The 19271-nt window shown below is 34.6% G+C and overlaps 2 protein-coding genes across 4 annotated transcripts; both read right to left on the bottom strand.

Annotated features, from left to right (window-relative positions):
* Positions 1 to 10187: 10187 nt before the first annotated feature.
* LOC102614188 (uncharacterized protein At4g06744-like) lies at positions 10188 to 11765 on the bottom strand. Of its 2 annotated transcripts, XM_052432430.1 has the most exons (2): positions 10807 to 11765; positions 10576 to 10720 (listed from the first exon to the last, which is right to left on the bottom strand). In XM_052432430.1, the coding sequence occupies exons 1-2, from the start codon at positions 11734 to 11736 to the stop codon at positions 10694 to 10696; spliced, it is 957 nt and encodes a 318-aa protein (XP_052288390.1). In that variant the 5' UTR covers positions 11737 to 11765; the 3' UTR covers positions 10576 to 10693. The 2 variants fall into 2 exon arrangements, with proteins under 2 accessions (XP_006487027.2, XP_052288390.1); XM_006486964.4 differs by having other exon boundaries at positions 10188 to 11765.
* A 4081-nt stretch (positions 11766 to 15846) lies between these two features.
* On the bottom strand, positions 15847 to 18381 carry LOC102628075 (uncharacterized protein At4g06744-like). Of its 2 annotated transcripts, none has more exons than XM_052433022.1 (2): positions 18115 to 18381; positions 15847 to 17511 (listed from the first exon to the last, which is right to left on the bottom strand). In XM_052433022.1, the coding sequence occupies exon 2, from the start codon at positions 17506 to 17508 to the stop codon at positions 16012 to 16014; it is 1497 nt and encodes a 498-aa protein (XP_052288982.1). In that variant the 5' UTR covers positions 17509 to 17511; positions 18115 to 18381; the 3' UTR covers positions 15847 to 16011. The 2 variants fall into 2 exon arrangements, with proteins under 2 accessions (XP_052288982.1, XP_052288981.1); XM_052433021.1 differs by lacking the exon at positions 18115 to 18381 and adding an exon at positions 17608 to 17628.
* Positions 18382 to 19271: the final 890 nt, after the last annotated feature.

Here is a 19271-nt window from a genome sequence, read left to right as displayed (position 1 = left end):
TCTTGGGAACTGTTTCTGGCCTGTTGTGTTCTTCTGCACGCGCCTCCATGTCTAACGATGATTCACGCGCCTTTGCAGATAAAGAATGATCCGCAGAACTTCCGGTTCATGCGATTGGCGACATAAAATTAAGTAATAACATTCTTGTCCCTATATGTTTATATTTTTTTTCCCCCTAATACATACATAATTTGTTCATTCGTTTCAAAAATCAACAAGTTCGTTGAAAAATATAAATCTTTTTAACTAACAAAACGAGAAGTCTAACCCTCGACCTTTGGCCTAACAGTCCATAGATAAATCTCCAATATTATAGAATAAAATATAAATCTTCTTTTTTTAATTAGAACTTATTTCAAGAAATTAAATACGTTGCTAAATGTTATTTTTAGAAATCTATGTGATAATGAAAATAAATTTAATGAAAGCACGGTAGTTCAAACTTAAAAAGATTATGTGTAATAAATCTTATAGATTTAAGCGTTCTATATTTTATTTTATTTTAATTTTAGAAAATTATCATTCATATATCTTATATTTGCTATGTTATAAAAAATACTACAACACTTTGAGGGTGTATCAATCGTCCACCCTTAATTGACAAAATGTATCAGTCGACCACCAAACCGTTAGTATTTTTGATAATAGAGTAAACTAAAGGTATACAAATGATAATTTCCCTTTAACTTTTAACCCAAGTAAGGGTACACAAACTTAAAACGAAAGGGTATGTAATTCAAAAGATTAGGGTACTATTTGATACAAATGTTAAAACGTATATTCTTCTTTGGAAAGTCTAAATAGATAGGGATCCGGATGTTATTATTTCAAATCTTGAATTTATACATTTTACCTCCAGCCTTAAATATTTGATCACGTGAATCACGTGGGTAAAGCGGAAGTTACGGGCAGGAATCGAGAGCGTGACAGGGGCAATGGGTCTTTTCTGTCGGTGCAATAAAATTTGCAGTTTAGTTAGTTTTGTGTTTGTTTACATGGGATGTTGATGAGTTTCCTGGTCCTCGGGTTTTAATGAAACAGGCTGGACTTCTGTGACTGGGGGTCTTGTAATTTATGGAAACAAGACACGCCCGTGTCCATGGTGTTTTTTTCTAGATATGAGATTGTGATTGGGCAACTACTTTGAATGAATGGTTTTCTTCCATTTTGTAGGGAGAAAAGAATGGTAATCAATGTAAATTTTTGTCACAAAATAATGATCTTTTTTGGAGGTTCGGACTGGATTGAGATCGGACAAAATCCCAAGTGAAACAATATTGTAACACGTTATTTAATTATTGTCCTTGTATAGGACTTTGTTAATTGGAATGAACTTCTGTCTTTGAATCAATGTTTCTCTAAATTGTTATATATATATATATATATAATTTTTTTAATTCAGTATTTTTAAGTACGAGAAAATTAAAGAAATATTTAAAATTGTGCAGTTTTAAATTTACAGTTTTAAAGAATACCCCTCTATATGAAAAAAAAAACAAAAATTTTAGCTCATTTAATTTTTAAGGTTTTTTGAATTGCAATAAAAAAAATTTCTTGTTACATGTACATTGTCACCACTATTATTTTTCCTTTAATTTTTTAAAGATTTTTATTTCAATTGCAATAAAAAAAATTTCTTGTTACATGTACATTTGTCACCACTATTATTTTTCCTTTAATTTTTTAAAGATTTTTATTTCAATTGCAATAAAAAAAATTCTTATTACATGTACATTGTCACCACTATTATTTTTCCTTTAATTTTTTAAAGATTTTTATTTCAATTGCAATAAAGAGAATTCCCATTAAAATTAATTTAAGTAATAAACTTCCAATTTTACCCCTCCACCGTTAAACTTAACTGAAAAATTAACGGAATTGGAGCACGGTGCAACACTTCATTTTTTTTTTGTGTGCGGTGCAAAATGTCAATTAAGTTAGGGGTAGGTTAAAAATTTCTCTTAATTTTATAATACTATTAAACTCATAGTTTTAAAATTTTTCCGATTTTTTTTAAGTTTAAGATTTCGGATAAAAAAAACTACTAATACATAGAAATTTATGTATAGCTGCTTACCTTTTGGTGCAACATCCACATCAACATGCAATTAATCATCCATCACTCATAAGTCATGCTCGCATATATAAATTAAGATTGGGATATTTTACATTTTGAGTAAAATAAATCCACTCTACAACTTATTAAAAAAAAATTCCACACTAAAAAGTTTTGTAATTCGTTTAAGATCGGTCAACGGTTATGGACTCAATCTATCTATGCGTGAAAAATGTCATCATAAAGATTTAAAGTCACATGCATGCTTGCCTAACTAGAGTGCCCAATCTATTGTCACTTTTTCTTTTTCTTTTTTTAGAAAAAAATGAACGTCGTGAAGACACATTCATGGCGTACGTGTATCCAATCTTTACTTATATTAACGAAATAGATTTTAAAACATCCGATTGAGGCATTAAAAAAAAAGTTCCGGTTTTGAAGTTTTATAATTATTTTCTTAAAAATACTTCTTGTTCTTTTCTCTACACATTATTGTAATAACTTTTTTTTTTCAAGTACATAGTCTCTATCAGGACTTATTTTGATGTAGCTCATTTGAGATCTAGCTAAAAAATAGGTTCTTAAAAAAGAAAAGTCTATTGTCAAATAAAGAAAATTCTACTCTCAAATTACACATGAAAATACTCTGAATTTTAACCTATAGGATGGAGTCAATAGCTCTCAACCCCTAAATCAAATATTGATTGATTAATTTCAACTATTTTTTCCCGTTATGTGGCATATTACAGTTGACTTTTTTTAAAATTCTTTTTTGGGAGTATCGTTGTTTATATACATATGCGCCAAAATATTATTAAATTTGAATATTTACAATTATACGGATCTATTCAATCTTTTTCATGACTAGTAACTTGTGGGTTGAGAATAGATTCAAAAGAGTGTGCTAAAAGAAAATCAATTTTATTTAACAAATTGTACCGAAGTAGAAATATCATGATATATTGTAATGGAAACACTTCAGCTTAAGAACAAGACGTCGGTTACGGTTACATAAATTTGATTAATTTAAACAGAAGAAATTTGGAATGAATGGGGTAGACAATATATTTTGATTATAAGGATGTCCAAACGCATAACATTCAAATTTAACGTTGAATATATTTGACCAAATATACTTTCATTTTTATCATACTACATAGCCACTATTACCATTAGGATTATATGTACATTAGAGACTAGAGATATTATAGAGTACATAAAATGTGCCACACTCAACTAATGCATATATGTCATAGATATATTTGTTTTAAAAAAATCATTATACAATTAGTAGTTATATTTAAATGAATTATACATAGCATATATGCATTAATTGAGTGTATTATCTCTAATGTACTCTAAAATTTTTCTAGAGGCTAAGACAAATCAAAAGCCCACGTGAAAACTAGGCAGATGGCACAAAGCCTTGTTTCTATATATTGAGATTGTTGAAGAAAGAAAAATGATGTTGAGTCAACAAGATGATTCGACAACACTGGCATGAATAGTGCCATTTTATTTTTGTGTGCTCAATGGTATTGTAACATGAACAGTAATCTTATTTTTATGTTGATGGTGTCTTTTTGGCGTTTTAAATATCAGTGTTCTTCAAAAGCTAGCTAGTAAAAGTTTTTGTTTATGTGGTTCTTGTTGATGCCAAAATCTAATCATGTCGATGTGTGGGCTACTTACCAAATTTCAATGCCAGCATTTGAATTTGGTTGTGTAGAGAGACGATTTCTAGCTTTGATTTAACAACCTGAGTAAAAGTCGACGACCAGGAATCCAACCCCAGGAAGCTGGAAATGGCGAGCACAATTCTATCCTGGCAAGTACTGCAACCAGAAAAATAGTCAGGGGTGTCGGAAGTTTTTCCGACGTTAATCCTCCGACACTCAAGTCAGTATCAAGGATTTTCGTGAAATAACGCAAGTGTATAAATTTTGTGTAAGAATGAATAAAAATAAACCAAAAAGAAAAACATAAGAAGAAGTTCTCCCTTAAAATAAGAGGAAGAAGTAAAGACAAGATAATGAAGGATAGAGATGAGTGAGGATGAAGAATCAGTTCAAAAAGTAAATCCATTGAGATACATAGAGAATGATATAAGATAGAGCTTTTTTTAAAAAAAAAAATCCCCAATTGTTGGCATTCTTATGATTTTTATAAGGACCAAATCTCTCCCTATAGATTATGGTATAGTGGCATTTTTGGATAGAGTCTCCTCTTCATCCCCCTAAATGACAAATTTGGCACCACCCTTCTAGAAAACGGGCCCGCCCATTTTAAAGAAGGAGGCGCTACTTCCTTCTTTGACTGGAACAAAGAAGAAAAAAAGATAAAGAGTGGTGCCGCACTGAAAAGGGAAAAGAAAAAATAATAAAATATTATTATTATTTTAATTGAAAAAAAAAGAAATGAAGCTATAAATAAAAGGCTTCATTTCCCTCCTCAGTATCCAATTCTTCTCTTATTCTTCATATCCATTTTGAGAGGAGAATTAGTGAGTGAGAGATTGAGTGTATTGGGGTTCTGGGTAGTGAGCCAAAATATTACAATACTTGTAATCCTTATATTATTAGTGAAATATTTTTCTTCTGTCTTCACCCGTAAATGTAGGATAAAACCCGAACCACGTAAAATTTGGTGTCCCTGTGTGATTCTATTGTCTCATTATTTCTCAATTTCACTTTAGTTGCGTGCTTACTTCACCAATCAATTTCATAACAGTGGTATCCGAGAAATTTGTTGTATTTTTTTTAGTCAGGTACTGTTCACGTAACCGACATTGTTCACGTATGCAGTACTATTCACATATACATTACTGTTCAGAAGAAACAGTGGGTGCGATCCAAGAATTTTACGGTGCAAAGCAGGGAATAGTAGTGTGAGTGGAATAACAACGTGGTTTTGTAAATGTCTAGGAAAGTTCTGTCACAAAGACGATAAGAGCCTAAGGAGTCTGGGTTTTAAGTGGGACCGTTGTGATCCCTCCAGTCTTTCCTGAAAACTTTTTTGGCATGCATTTTCACACATACTCGCAACTATTTAAGGTGGTACACTAGTTTGCGTGAGGTATTTATCAACAAAATGATGGTAAAGTATGAAATTGAGAAGTTCAACAGGAATAATTCCTCGTTGTGGAAAATGAAGATGAATGTTATCTTGAGGAAAAAAAATTGCTTGGCAGTAATTGAAGAAAGGCCCATGGAGATAACTGATGATGACAAGTGGAATGAGATGGACGGCAATGCCATTGTTGATCCATACTTGGCATTTACAGATGGGATATTATCCAGTGTGGTAGAAAAAAACAACAAAGAAAATATAGTATACTCACACAAAGTTGGATGAGGCCAAGTCACTACACAACAAGATCTTCTTGAAAAGGAGACTCTATACTCTTCGAATGGCGGAATCTATATTGGTGACTGACCATATCAACACTTTGAAGACTCTATTTTCGCAACTCACAACGTTGGGTCATCAAATAGAGGAAAATGAACATGCAGAGCTTCTATTTCAGAGTCTACCTGATTCGTATGATCATCTCATCATTAATCTGACGAACAACAATCAAGTGGACAGACTAGTCTTCGACGATGTTGCAGCCTCCATATTAAATGAGAAAAGTGGACATAAAAATAAAGAAGACATACAAGCAAGTTCGCACCAATCAAAAGCACTATCGGTGAGGAGAGGGAGATCAACGGAGCGTGGCCCCAGTGGAAGTCACAATCATGGTATATCAAAGTCAAGATATAAGAAATATGTCAAATGCTACAATTGTGATAAGAAATGGCACGTCAAAAAAAAAGTGTTGGAATAACCAGAAGAGAAAATAGGGTAAAGATCCTGAGTCATCAAATGCTCACGGGTGTGTAACAAGTACCTCGGATGATGGCGAAATTCTCTATAACGAGGCAGCAACTGTTTCAGAAGGCAGAAAACGGTTATTTGACGTCTGGCTTATAAACTCGGGTGCTATCTGACACATGACCTCTCGGAGAGAATAGTTCAAAACATATGAACCTATCTTAGGAAGATCTGTATACATGAGAGATGATCATGCCTTGGAGATCGCTGGTATGGGTATTATTAACATAAAAATGTTTGATGGTACAATTCGCACAATTAAGGAGGTGGGACATGTCAAAACCTTGAAGAAAAATCTATTGTCCTCGGGACAAATAAATAGTCATTGGTGCAAAAATCATATTGAAAATGAGATTATGAAAATTGCTAAAGGTGCGCTTGTCTTGATGAAAGTAGAAAAAATTACTACTAATTTATTCACGCTTAAAGGGGAAACACTATAGGAAGCTGATATGTGTGTCGCGTTAAATAGAGAAGAATCAACGATGGCGTGGCACCTCAAACTTGGCCACATGTCAGAACAAGGTTTGAAGATTTTTTCTGAGCGAAAATTGCTTTCGGGGCTCAAATCGGTGAACTTACCATTTTGTGAGCATTTTTGTTACAAGTAAGCAACATAGATTGAACTTCAGCAGATCTGACGCCAAAAGTAAATGCATTCTAGACTTGGTTCATTCTGATGTTTTGGAAATGTCAGATATTTCCATGGGAGGTGCAAAATACTTGGTGAATTTTATTGATAACTATTTTAGGAGGTGTTGCGTGTATCCAATCAAGAAAAAGTCAAATCTGTTTCTAATATTCAAACAGTACAAAGCGTGAGTAGAACTTGAATTCAGAAAGAGGATAAAGTGCTTAAGGACAAATAACAGTGGATAGTATACAAAAGGTGAGTTTCTTACTTTTTGTATGCAAGAAGTTATTCAGAGGCAGTTCACGGTGACATACACTCCTCAACAAAATGGAGTGGCAGAGCGGATGAACATGACTCTTATAGAAAGAATAAGAACTATATTGAAAACTGTGGGCTGACCCAATTCATTTTAGGCGAAAGCAGCCAAAACTGACTGTAATATAGTAAATCGGTCGCCATCCATAAGAATTGGGTTGAAGACTCTGATAAAGATGTGGATTGGAAAGCCAGTTGATTACTCTCACCTATATGCATTTAGATGTCCAGTTTATGTGATGTACAATACCTAGGAAAGATCAAAGTTAGATCCAAAATTTAGAATGTGTATCTTCTTGGGGTATGCTGATTGAGTAAAAGGGTATCATTTGTGGGACCCCACTGTCTACAAGAGCGTCATCAGAAAAGATGTTATCTTTGTAGAATATCAATTACAAAGAAAAGATGAAGGTGATAACACTCTGAATGAAAATTTAGAGACTGTACCGGTATATGTGGAAAATAATTCAAAAGATTTAAATTCTTCTAAAACAGTACCAAAGCGCGAGGAATAAGAACCAGTCGAGTCTAAGGTCCCAGAAGTTCAACGGTCAACTTGTGAGAGACGACCACCAGTGTGGCACTCGGATCATGTCACAGAGATCAATGTTGCATACTGTCTTCTAATAAAGGATTGAGAGCCATCAACTTTCTATGAAGCTTTAAACAGTCTAGATGTTGCTTTGTGGATGACAACAATGAAGAAAGAAATTAAAGCTCTACACAAGAATAAGATATAAGAACTTATACAATTACCATGTGGAAGAAAAGTCATTGGAAATAAATTGGTCTACGAGATCAAGCGTGATGGTAATTACCAAGTATAGCGGTATCGTGCAAAATTGGTGGTGAAAAGATATGCTCTAAAAAAATGCATTGACTTCAATGAGATATTTTTTTCTGGTGGTTCGACTTCAACAGTCAGAGCAGTCTTGGTAATGTATGCTACATTTGACCTACATCTAGAGCAGTTAGATATGAAAACTGTGTTTCTTCATGGAGAACTTGAATAAGAAATGTATATGCTCCAACCAGAAAGTTTTGCTAAAAAGGGTAAAGAGAACTTGGTTTGCAGGTTGAACAAATCTCTATACAGTCTCAAACAGACACCAAGGTGTTGGTATAAGAGATTTGATTCCTTTATCATGAGCCTTGGATACAGCAGACTCAGATCAGATCATTATGCATATTACAAGAAGTTTGAAGATAATGATTTCATCATTTTTTTTTGTACGTGGATGACGTGTTGGTAACAGGTATCAACAAAGAATGAGTCCAAGAACTGAAGGCACAATTGACTAAGGAGTTTGAAATGAAGGACTTAGGACTAGGAAACAAGATTCTAGGGATGTAAATTTACAGAGGCAAAGATAACATGAAGATTTGGTTTTCTCAGAAAAGCTGCTTGAAGAAAATCTTGCGTTGCTACAATATGCAAGATTGTAAACCAATTTCTACACCACTTCCTGTTAATTTCAAGTTATCCTCAAATATGTGTACTAACAATGAAACAGAGAGGAATAAGATGTCTTGAGTACCGTTTGCATCAGCAGTGGGAAGTTTAATGTTCGTTATGATATGTACTAGACCAGACATTACACAAGCAGTGGGAGAAGTCAGTCGATACATGGCGAATCCTGATGGAGAACATTGAAAAATTTTGAAGAGGATTATGAGATACATCAAAGGAACCTCAGATATTGCGTTATATTATAGAGGATTAGAATTTACTGTCAGGGGTTATGTGGATTCAAATTTTACAGGAGAACTTGATAAAATGAAATCCATTACTGGCTATATGTTTACACTTGCAGGAGGAGCTGTAAACCAAGTTTCAAAATTGCAGACCGTTGTGGCTCTATTTACAATAGAAGCAGAATACATGGCAGATACACAAGTTTGCAAGGAAGTTATTTGGATGCAAAGGTTATAGTGTTTTGTGACAGTCAGAGTGCATTGCATATTGCAAGGAATCCAACATTTCATTCTAGGGCAAAACACATAGGGGTACAGCATCACTTCGTTCGTGAAGTAATGGAAGATGGAAGTGTGGATTTGTAGAAAATTTATACCAAGGAGAATCTAACAGATATTTTGACTAAGCTGATCAATGTTGATAAGTTTGTATGGAGTAAATCCTCTTGTGGCCTTGTAGAAATGTAAGCAATATGACAATGACGAAACAGAAAGGATGATGTGGAGATTAATTGGTTCACAATCTAATTTCCAAGTAGGAGAATGATAAAAATGGCATGAGGGCACCAGAATGATAAAAATGGCATGAGAGCACCACCCTTCTAGAAGGCGAGCCCGCCCATTTTGAAGAAGGAGGTGCTACTTCCTTCTTTGACTGGAACAAAAGAAAAAAAAAGTAGTGAAACACCGAAAAGGGAAAAGAAAAAATAATAAAATAATAATAATATTTTTATTTTAATTGAAAAAGGGAGAGGAAATTAAGCTATAAATAGAGGGCTTCATTTCCCTCCTCAGTATCCTATTCTTTTCTTCTTCTTCAGATCCATTTTGAGAGTAGAATTAGTGAATGAGAGATTGGGTATATTGAGGTTCTGGGTAGCGAGCCAAAATATTATAATTCTTGTAATCTTTATATAACTAGTTAAATATTTTTCTTCTGTCTTTCCTCATGGATGTAGACTAAAAGCCGAATCACATAAAATTTAGTTTTCCACTGTGATTCTGTTGTCTCATTATTTCTCAATTTCACTTTAGTTGTACGTCTGTTTCACCCATCAATTTTCCAACACTAAATTCTAGGATTATGGCTTTTTTTTTTTATAGGATTCCACTTCCCTTACTCCCTGGGATCATGTGGTTATAGGTTTTGTGGATAAAAATAAATCCCTAGATTTTCGGATAGGTGGAAAAGTTGTTATGATCGAGTTTGTCCCCAATTTCAACCGCCTGCTCGCCTATTCCTACTCGCCAGTTTTCCACCAGGTCGTTTTAAGTGGCGAGGCAATCAAAATCAACCTTCAAAGAAAGCTTGATTCTGGTTCATGATCAACCGCCAGTTCCATGCATTAAGCAAAAGGAGAAACAAATTCAAGATGGCTTATTTTTCGAGTATTATTTCCAATCTTCACTTGCCACTCGATCATCAACTAATCTATCACTTATTAGGTTGACGATATAAAAAGAAGAAAGAAGCTCCATATCGAAATAAATTTATCAAGCTTCTTACGAACTAAGATTCTCTCTTGTCCTAGGAATTTATTAATAAAATAAAAGATAATAAAAAAGATTTGATTATTTGTAGAATAACAATTAATATACACGTGATCTTTCAAAGCCAAGGAAAAATATAAACTTGTCGCTTATAACCTGCATAAATTAAGTCAATAAATTCATCTAAACAATTTAGGTGAAATTAACAGTTTTACCTTAAAAGAATAAAAGTATATGATGTTAAAAATGGAATCAGTCGTTAGAAAATCCTTCCATCAATCATTGATAATTTAACTCACAGTTACGTGAGTGTTCAGGCGAGGAAAAGAGTCAACCGTATAATATAATGATATCATTCACAAATAATTTTTCGATCAGTTTCTTTTATCTAACAATCCAACAAGAATATTCCTCACAACGATCGATTTCTCACAAGAGCATTGTAAGCAACTGATGAAGAATTTGTCCTTGATGGAGCATGAAGATGGCTCCATGGAGAGACCTTACTGCAAGGAATAAAATTATACCATGAAGGATAGAAGCAAAACCGAGGCTGCAAGAAGAATAGAGCGCACTCATGCGTCGATCTCTGGTCAGGAAGATAATGGATGCAATTTCTATTGACATCAAGAACCCCATTCTTGATCAGCTTCCTACACAAAGGCCCTACTCCAGTGAAATAATTATTCGACAATGATAAATTCACCAAATTATCCAACGCGCATAACACTTCCGGTACCTGTCCGTACAGTAAGTTTCCAGAGAGGTTCAGCCGTTCGATCTTTTCCAAGCACCCTAACGAGCACGGCAGTGGGCCTGTCAACCGGTTGTTACTTGCATCAAAAACCCTAGCTTCTCGCAGAAACCCCAGCTCATAAGGGAGACAGCCTGTGAGCAAATTATTCAAGAACAAGACTTCGATTAATGTGGAGGAAAGTTTGCCAATGCTTCTCGGGATTGAACCGGTGAATTTATTGTTGGCGAAAGTGAGATATAGCGCTGGTGTGGAACCGAGATTTTGAGGGAGTTTCTGCATGAAATTGTTGTTGTTAAGAAAGAGTACGTCTAGGGTTTGCATGAAAACTTGAGGAGGGACTGATCCTGTAAAGAAATTAAATCGGATGTCTAGAAACGATAGGTCATTTTTTCCAAGAATCGCCACGGGGAAAGTACCCGAAAATTTGTTGTTACTTATGTCTAGCTCGTATAGATATGGAAGTTGCGCAAGCTTGGGAGAGATGGTGCCTGAAAATTTGTTGGAGTTTGCATGAAAGAGGGAAAGATCAGGGAGTTGATCGATGAAGCCGTCAAGGGTCGGGGCAGCAAGCTCAAATCCGTTGAAATCTATTGAGGCGAGGGCGATGGCTGTGAGATTGTCGGGAGGGTGACCGCAGAAGAAGCCTTTGTATTTGCATATATCTGAACCAATCCATGTGCTTGTGATGTTAAAGGGATCTGATGTGATTGTGTTCTTGAAGGTTTGAATTATTGGGTAAATGGCCGCAAGCCTTTGGTCCAAGAAGGTTAAGGCTTCCGGTACTAATGGAGGTGATGGTGATAGGCTTGGAGAACAATCATGGCACATTACGCAGAGGAGATAGCATGGGAGGAAGTAGATGAAAGCGTAGTGATTCAAGTGCTTGATTTTGGAAGTGGCAATGTTTTCCATATTGGATGTATGAGATTATATAGATCGGAGACAAGCGGAAAGAATTAAGATGGGTATTAAATGACTTTGATATGAATTTTATATATGAGAAGTATAGGTATTGTTGATGGTCCCATTTGTAAAGTAACTGGAATCATTAATTATATGATTTTTCAATGTAATGTTTGTGGATTGGTTAGTTCATCATGGATGTCATAATCAATTTAGAAAATGTGCTAATTTTGCACCTGTAGTGGTGGGTGGGTGGGTATCTTAATAGGCTAATCTTCTAGATATATGATAAGACTTCTTATATGTATTACCAGCCACAACAAATAATGGTCACTTGTGGAGTCCTATGAGATTTATACTCATTCGTTCCCTCAAATTTTTGAAAGAGAAAATCGATGAGTTGGTGAAATTCAATTTCATACATTGAATCATTCGATTATATGAAGTCCAATATTGAATTATTGTCTTAGATCATAGTTGAGAAGCCATTTCCAAAAGCAGTGATCAAATGTTAAAAAGGATTTTCACTTTCTCAGTGCGCTCACTAAGGCACGAATAAGAAAGTTGTGGGAAAATTGGAACTGTGGAGGGAAACACTTGCGTAATCATGAGAAAGTCAATGATGTCCACTTTTGGGCCTCCAAGTAAGATCCATGAAGGCCCATGTAACTCTCTATTAGCCCATGAAAATGTGCCTTCGTGGGCTCAAGCCCAATTGAGGAAATAAGACAAGTTCTTATTACCTTTTCTTCTTCTGTGCTTTTGTATGGTGAACAATAAATAAGGAATAGTATAACATTTTGGAGGCTTCTCTATGCCAGCTAACTATTTCTTGTCCATGTCGAGGCATAGAAATAAAAACAAAGGCACTTATAACCCTGCAGAGTCACAATTTCTTTCACTTTTCTTTCTGCTTTTGTTAAAGCAGGAAAATATTGGTCCGCACTCTTCTTATTCATTGACTGAACTAGGTGGGTTTTGGCCACTCGCTCCACAGTAGAGGTGGCAAAAATACCCTCCCGGTCTGGATTCGGACCGTACCCAGGCGTTGCGGGCTGGGTATTACTCGATCCGGATATGAAGCCGGGTCGATCTTGGGCATCACTTGATAAACTCGGAACCCGGATTTTATTAAAAAAAATTATAAAATATATATTATTTTAAATATTTTATATTTATTTGACTTATTTATTATACATATATAAAGTTTTAAACACTTAAAGTTTATATTTTCATGTCAAATTTTATTGAAATAAATTTAAAAGTTATAAAATTACCAAAAAATTAAAAAAATATATACACATAAAATATTAAAAAATATAAAATTCGGGTACCCGAATTAAAACCCGGCCCAGACCCGAACCCGGACCAATTGCATTCGGGCAGGGTCCGGTCATGGCAATACCCGGACCCGGCCCGGGGTTTTGCCATCTCTACTCCACAGCTCCAGCTACAAGAAACATGATCCCTTATTCATGGCCTAATGCATTAATTGGTTGTCCATGTCGAGGCATAGAAATAAAAATAAGGGAAATTATCATTTTACTACCAAAATTTTATTGATATATCATGTCAGTACCAAGGTTTGCTGAAAAGTATATTTTACTACCAAAGTTTTGCGCCGTTATCAATTCACTACCATTCCGTTAAGAAAAAGTTAATGTTTAACGGAAATTGAGTTAAAAATCGATTTTACCCTCAAGAGTTTGGTAGTAAAATGATAATTCCCTTAAAAATTTGATAGTAAAATGATAATTTTCCTAAAATTTTAGTAGTAAAATGATAATTTATCTATCAAATTAATAAATAATTTTACTCTTATAGCTGGAAATGTCTTTGATGCCCTTATGACATCAATAAATTTTTAACGTTGTTAACATAACGATAATGAATTGATAACGGCGCAAAACTTTAGTAGTAAAATATATTTTTCGGTAAATCTTGATACTGACATAACTTTAATAGTAAAATAATAATATCCTTAAAAACAAAGGCACTTATAACATTGCAGAGTCACAATTTCTTTCACTGTTCTTTCTGCTTTTGTTAAAGCAGGAAAATATTGGTCCCCACTCTTCTTATTCATTGACTGAACTAGGTGGGTTTTGGCCACTCGCTCCACAGCTCCAGCTACAAGAAACATGACCCCTTATTCATGGCCTAATGCATTAATTGGTTAATCCTCCGTAAAATTACTTGATAATGATATTTCAACCGAAAATGTAAGTACAGAAACTACAGAAACCACGTGAGTTTACAACGGTTTGAAAGCCCACCATTGTAAAGACTAAAGCCATTAGAACTCCAAACTTCAGCGTTTTTGACAATTTTAAAGAATTAAAATAATCAAATTATGTGATCCAAAAATAATCACAACACAAAAAATCAGATTGGGTACATATCGCAAAGCTTAAACTGAAATTTAGAGGATTTAATAATTAAATAATTAAATAATCACAATCTTTTAAGTCGGGTTAACCGGCAACTTTTCCTCTTAATTTTAAAATTGAGAGTTTGAGTTTCTCCTGTGACTGTAGATATTTATTTTGATTTTTTATATTTTAATGGTTTGGCTTTGTTTGAATATTTATACTAGCTGTTGGACTTTGGTAAAATATATAAAACTTGAAACTTAATACCAAGGGAGCAGTGTCGCACCAAACAACATAACATACTATGTATAGTCATTCTTCATAAGTTGGAGGAACACATTATAGTAAGTTTTCGGAAAGTAAAATGTAATTTGCTTAATTACAATAAAAGGATATTGCATGCAACGTTTCGGGAAAAAAAAAAAAGAATTATTATTCTCTCACTCTAAAGTTGTGAGAAGATATTAATTCGGAAACCAATGATCAAAGGTTAAAAGGATATTGTTGAGTGCGCCATCACCAATGAGAACGTCCCTTATGTTTACATTTCCTAAGGCCAGCTAATGATTTCTTGTCCATATCAGGCATAGAAAAATAAAGATACTTATAGCTCCTGTCAGCAAAATAAATGGAAATTAGGACCCATGCAGAGTCCTAATTTCCTTAACTTCTCTTTCTACTTTTGAAAAGCAGCAAAATAAAGGGTAATTTTAAAAAAAAAATTTCTGAGGTTCGGGCTTGTTGTAAGTAGATGGCGAGAATTTATTTATTTGTAAAAAACTTTATACCATCAGTTAACTTTAACATTGACCGTTAGTTGATTGTGCAAAGACAATATTACCCTTAACAACAGTTTGTAGATAGAAATAACTAAAAAAAAAATTAAAATTGTTGGCGCAAAAAGCACAAACCCTATTTTTTGACAATTTTATCTTTGTTAATTTCAAAGATTTACAATATCATAGGTAAAGATTAGTACTATTTCATTTTCAAGTTTTTAATTTTATCTTTTTTGTATGAACTTTAAGAAAATATCAATAATTTAAAGAGGATTTTTCAAATTTTTAATTTTATTTTTTTTGTAGGAACTTTAAGAAAATATCAATAATTTAAAGAGGGTAAAATAGCCAATAATTTTAATTTTTTTTTAGTTATTTCCGTCTACAAACTATTGCTAAGGGTAATATTGTCTTTGCACAGTCAACTAACGGTCAATGTTAAAGTTAACTGACGGTAGAGGATTTTTTACAAATAAACAAATTATCGCCATCTACTTGCAACAAGCCCAAACTTAAGGGGAGGTTTTTAAAAATTACCCAAAATAAATTATAATGGTCGCGAGTCAGTCTTTGGTCCCTTCAATCTACTATCGAAGAAACAGGACACCGTTATTTACGGCCTCATGCATTAATTCGTTCAATCTCCTCTGTAAAAGGGGAAAGTACTTGATTTTTGGGTTGTATGAATAATTCAACACCAATTAAATTGAAATTTAGATGCAGTGCTATTTGCTGCAACGTTGAGGCCTCTTCGTTGAGGACGGCCTATTTTCGTTACACCCTACGGTTTTTTTTTTGGTTAATAACATGCCAAGTTCTGTGATAAGAGCAAAAATTCTAAGGAATCAACAACGAAAAACTCATAAATTAAAATTAGGCAACAAAATATTGTACGATAGTTATTCTCTGGTGTTTTTAATTCTATCAAAGTACGTACTTTCAATATTGTTCAAATTAAGGAGGACTAATTAAATAAAAATTGATTTATTGGATAGGAAATAACTAGTTTACATGGCTTCTACGGAGAACATATAAATCACTTAGAAACGTAGGAGAATTACGTACAAATAGCAACAATCAATCATCTTGGATGAATGCAGATTTGGTTGCACTACATATGATGATAGGTGTCATCAGAAATGCTTTTTGAGAGCATCATAAGTCCTAGGTGATGGAGCTGGAGCCGTTAATTTTTTATCAAACGTCTCGGTTAAATTCACTGTAGAACGATTCCTCGCACAAGGAACCAAAGTCAACGACCTCTCGTTCGGACACTTCTTTGACTCGGAGAAGAATTTCCCGCACTCCTCCCGCGATCTCTGATTCGGAAGATCCAAAATGCAGTTCATTCTCACATCAAGAACCTTTCTCTTTATCAATTTCCTGCATTCAGGACCAACCTGAGTAAAATAATTGTAAGACAGAGACAGGTTGACAAGCTTCGGCAGCTGGCACACAATCTCCGGCACTGGCCCGTAAAATTGGTTCATAGCCAAGTTCAGGTATTGCATGCTGGACAAGCATCCGAATGAGTGCGGTATCGGGCCAGTCAAGCGGTTGTTGCCCACATCAAAAACTGTAGAGTTGCTCAGAAAGCCTATCTCATATGGCAAGCAACCTGTAAAGAAGTTGTTCAGGAAAAGCACTTCTAACAGGTATTTAGCTCTGCCAATGCTGCTTGGAATGGGACCTGTGAACTCGTTGTTGGCAAAAGTGACATAAAGGGCTCCTGTGGAGCCGATATTTTCCGGAAGATTTTGAGAGAATTTGTTGTTGTTGAGGAAGAGAACATCCAGGTCCAGGTAGAAAATCTCGGCAGGGACTGGCCCTGAGAATGAGTTGAACCTGAGGTCCAAGAAAGTTAAATTCTTGATATTAACTGCTTCCAGTGGAAAACCGCCGAATAGCTTGTTGTTACTCACATCAAGCTCGTATAAGTACTTCAGCTTTGATGTCATCTTTGGGATTGATTTGGTGAAGTTGTTGGAATTGGCATGGAAAATGGCCAAGTCTTCAAGCTTTTCCAGGAAATCTGAGAGGCTAAAGTCTGGTCCGTTGAAGCGGTAGCCATTGAAGTCTACTCCGGCGACCGCTTTCTTCTTTATGTCAGGACGTACGTCACATACAAAGCCCTTGTATTTGTTGCAAACATCAGGACCCACCCATGTCTTTGCTATTCCTTGTGGATCATAAGTGATTCTCTTTTTGAATCTTTGAATTACTTTGAATGCAAGTTGGATTCGATCGCTGGCAAAGGGAACAGATGGGCTAGGGGGTTTTGGCGGAGGCGGAGGCGGAGGAGGTGGAGGAGGCGGAGGAGGCGGAGGAGGCGGAGGAGGCGGCGGAGGCGGAGGAGGCGGCGGAGGCGGAGGAGTTGGACATATGGGTTCAGGAGGCGGAGGAGGCGGACATATGGGTTCAGGAGGGGGAGGAGGAGGAGGGCAATATTCAGGAGCAGGAGCAGGACCATAGCCACCTCCACCAATGATGATTTCAAGTTCTTGTCTTCTAGTTTCAGCCACAACATCACCAGCAGCTACTTCATAATGCAAGCTTGAGTGAAGAATAAGAGTGAAAGCACAGAGAAAATAGACAATAATATTGGTGCCCATTTTTGCTTTCTTCTTCATCGTCTACAGGGATAAATTAAAATAGAATGTGATATATAATTATAAAGAAGAGAAAGAGCGGAGACTAAAACGGAGACTTGTCATCAGTCAAGGACTCACATGCATACAGAGAGATACTGATGTGCACTGTTATTACGTGTATCAAGGGGTAGTTTGCCTATCATTTTCAGCAAGAGAAACGCATATTTACTGGCTAGTACTGTTTGTCACTGGAATCCCTTGATTGTATGTTTGCTTGCTCAAACTTTTTGGTAGGTCCAAAAATTAATGGTTTGGCTTCCTGACTTCGGCTCCACTTACTTTACGTAACCTCCTGATTCTATATCAAAAATTTGATAAAAACTTAAGTTTTTGGAGTTTGAGTTGTAACCATCCATTAGTTAGATGATAATCACTCATCTTTTCAAGTAAGAATATAGATTTAAGTCCCCTCATATGTGATTTATAAATATTTCTTTCAAATATCTGAAGGCAAAAATATTCAACTTCATTTTTAGACTAAACATCTAAAAAAAGAAAGAAAGAAGAACGTGAAGCGTTTATGTACTATTATATACATATTAAAAACGGAATTAAAAATTTTAAGGTTCAAAGGGAAGCACTTACAAAATTAATCCAAGCTAGCTAGCTGCAACTTTATTGCTGAAGCCAAAAAACAACAGAAGAACTTTCTGCATGAAGACAGGACAACGATTGAAACATGCAGGTCTTCTTGATTTAAAAATATGGGCGCGCCTCACACGAAGGGTCCAACTTACCAATTATTCAGTCTAGTGGCCATGGAAGGACAAATGCAAGTTTCAATTTTTCCCAGGAAACAATTCGATGAAATACGTACTTCCTTGGCAAGAACTTGAAGCTTTTAAACTGTCGGTGCCAAAATTGTTAAATGGACCAGCAGTGACACAAACAAATCCATTATTAATATTTAAAAGTAAATAAGAACCCAAAGAGCGCTCAGTATCAATCCTGCCAAGTTCACCTCACATGCATAATGCCATGTGTCACAACTCACAACAATAATGCAACTTTTGAATTGTAAAAGGTGTGGTGTATGTATCATTGGCTACGTTGAGCTATTAGTTCGAGTTTTCACAGGATTTTTCTTGTTCGCATTTTCATAATTAATATATAAAGTAGGAGTAAATTTCTCCTCAATGTTACGTAAAATGTGTTGCAATATTTGGTACATAAAATTTTGTGATATTTCCCGTATATGGTAAAAGCTCGTTTAGTCCATATATTTTGAAGTTAGTGTCCGTTTAGTCCCTATATTTTTAAAAATACCTCAAATCATCCCTACCATTAAATTATTAACACTTTTGCCATTATCTTTTGTTCCTTTTAACTTATTTTTATAATATTGCCCTATTATAATAATTTTTTAGACATTATTAAAAAGAAAAAAATAACCCTATTATAATAATTTTTTTAGACATTATTAAAAAGAAAAAAATAAATTACCAGTTTAACACCAAAAAATAAAATAAAATAAAATAATATTAATTTTTGTGGAACACACTCTTGAGTTAAAATATTAATTTTTCTAAAAAAATTGATAATGTAATTTTTTACGATATTAATTTTTTAGACATACGTGAGCTTCCACAAAAATTAATATATACCTTTTTTGTTTTTATTTTATTTTTGAGTTTAATTTGATAATTTAATTTTTTATTAATATCCAAAAAAGAAACATTATTGTAAAAATGTAATATTATAAAAACAAGTTAAAAATAATAAAAAATAATGGCATAAGTGTC

The sequence above is a fragment of the Citrus sinensis genome, chromosome 8, assembly GCF_022201045.2.
Source record: "Citrus sinensis cultivar Valencia sweet orange chromosome 8, DVS_A1.0, whole genome shotgun sequence".
Taxonomy (NCBI): Eukaryota; Viridiplantae; Streptophyta; class Magnoliopsida; order Sapindales; family Rutaceae; genus Citrus; species Citrus sinensis.
Note: the sequence above shows the minus strand (reverse complement) of the source record. Positions and strands in the feature narration are given on the sequence as shown.

What these genes read in the sequence shown, in the direction of transcription:
- LOC102614188 (XM_006486964.4), bottom strand. Translation starts at nt 11,736, where the DNA reads ATGGAAAACATTGCCACTTCCAAAATCAAGCACTTGAATCACTACGCT.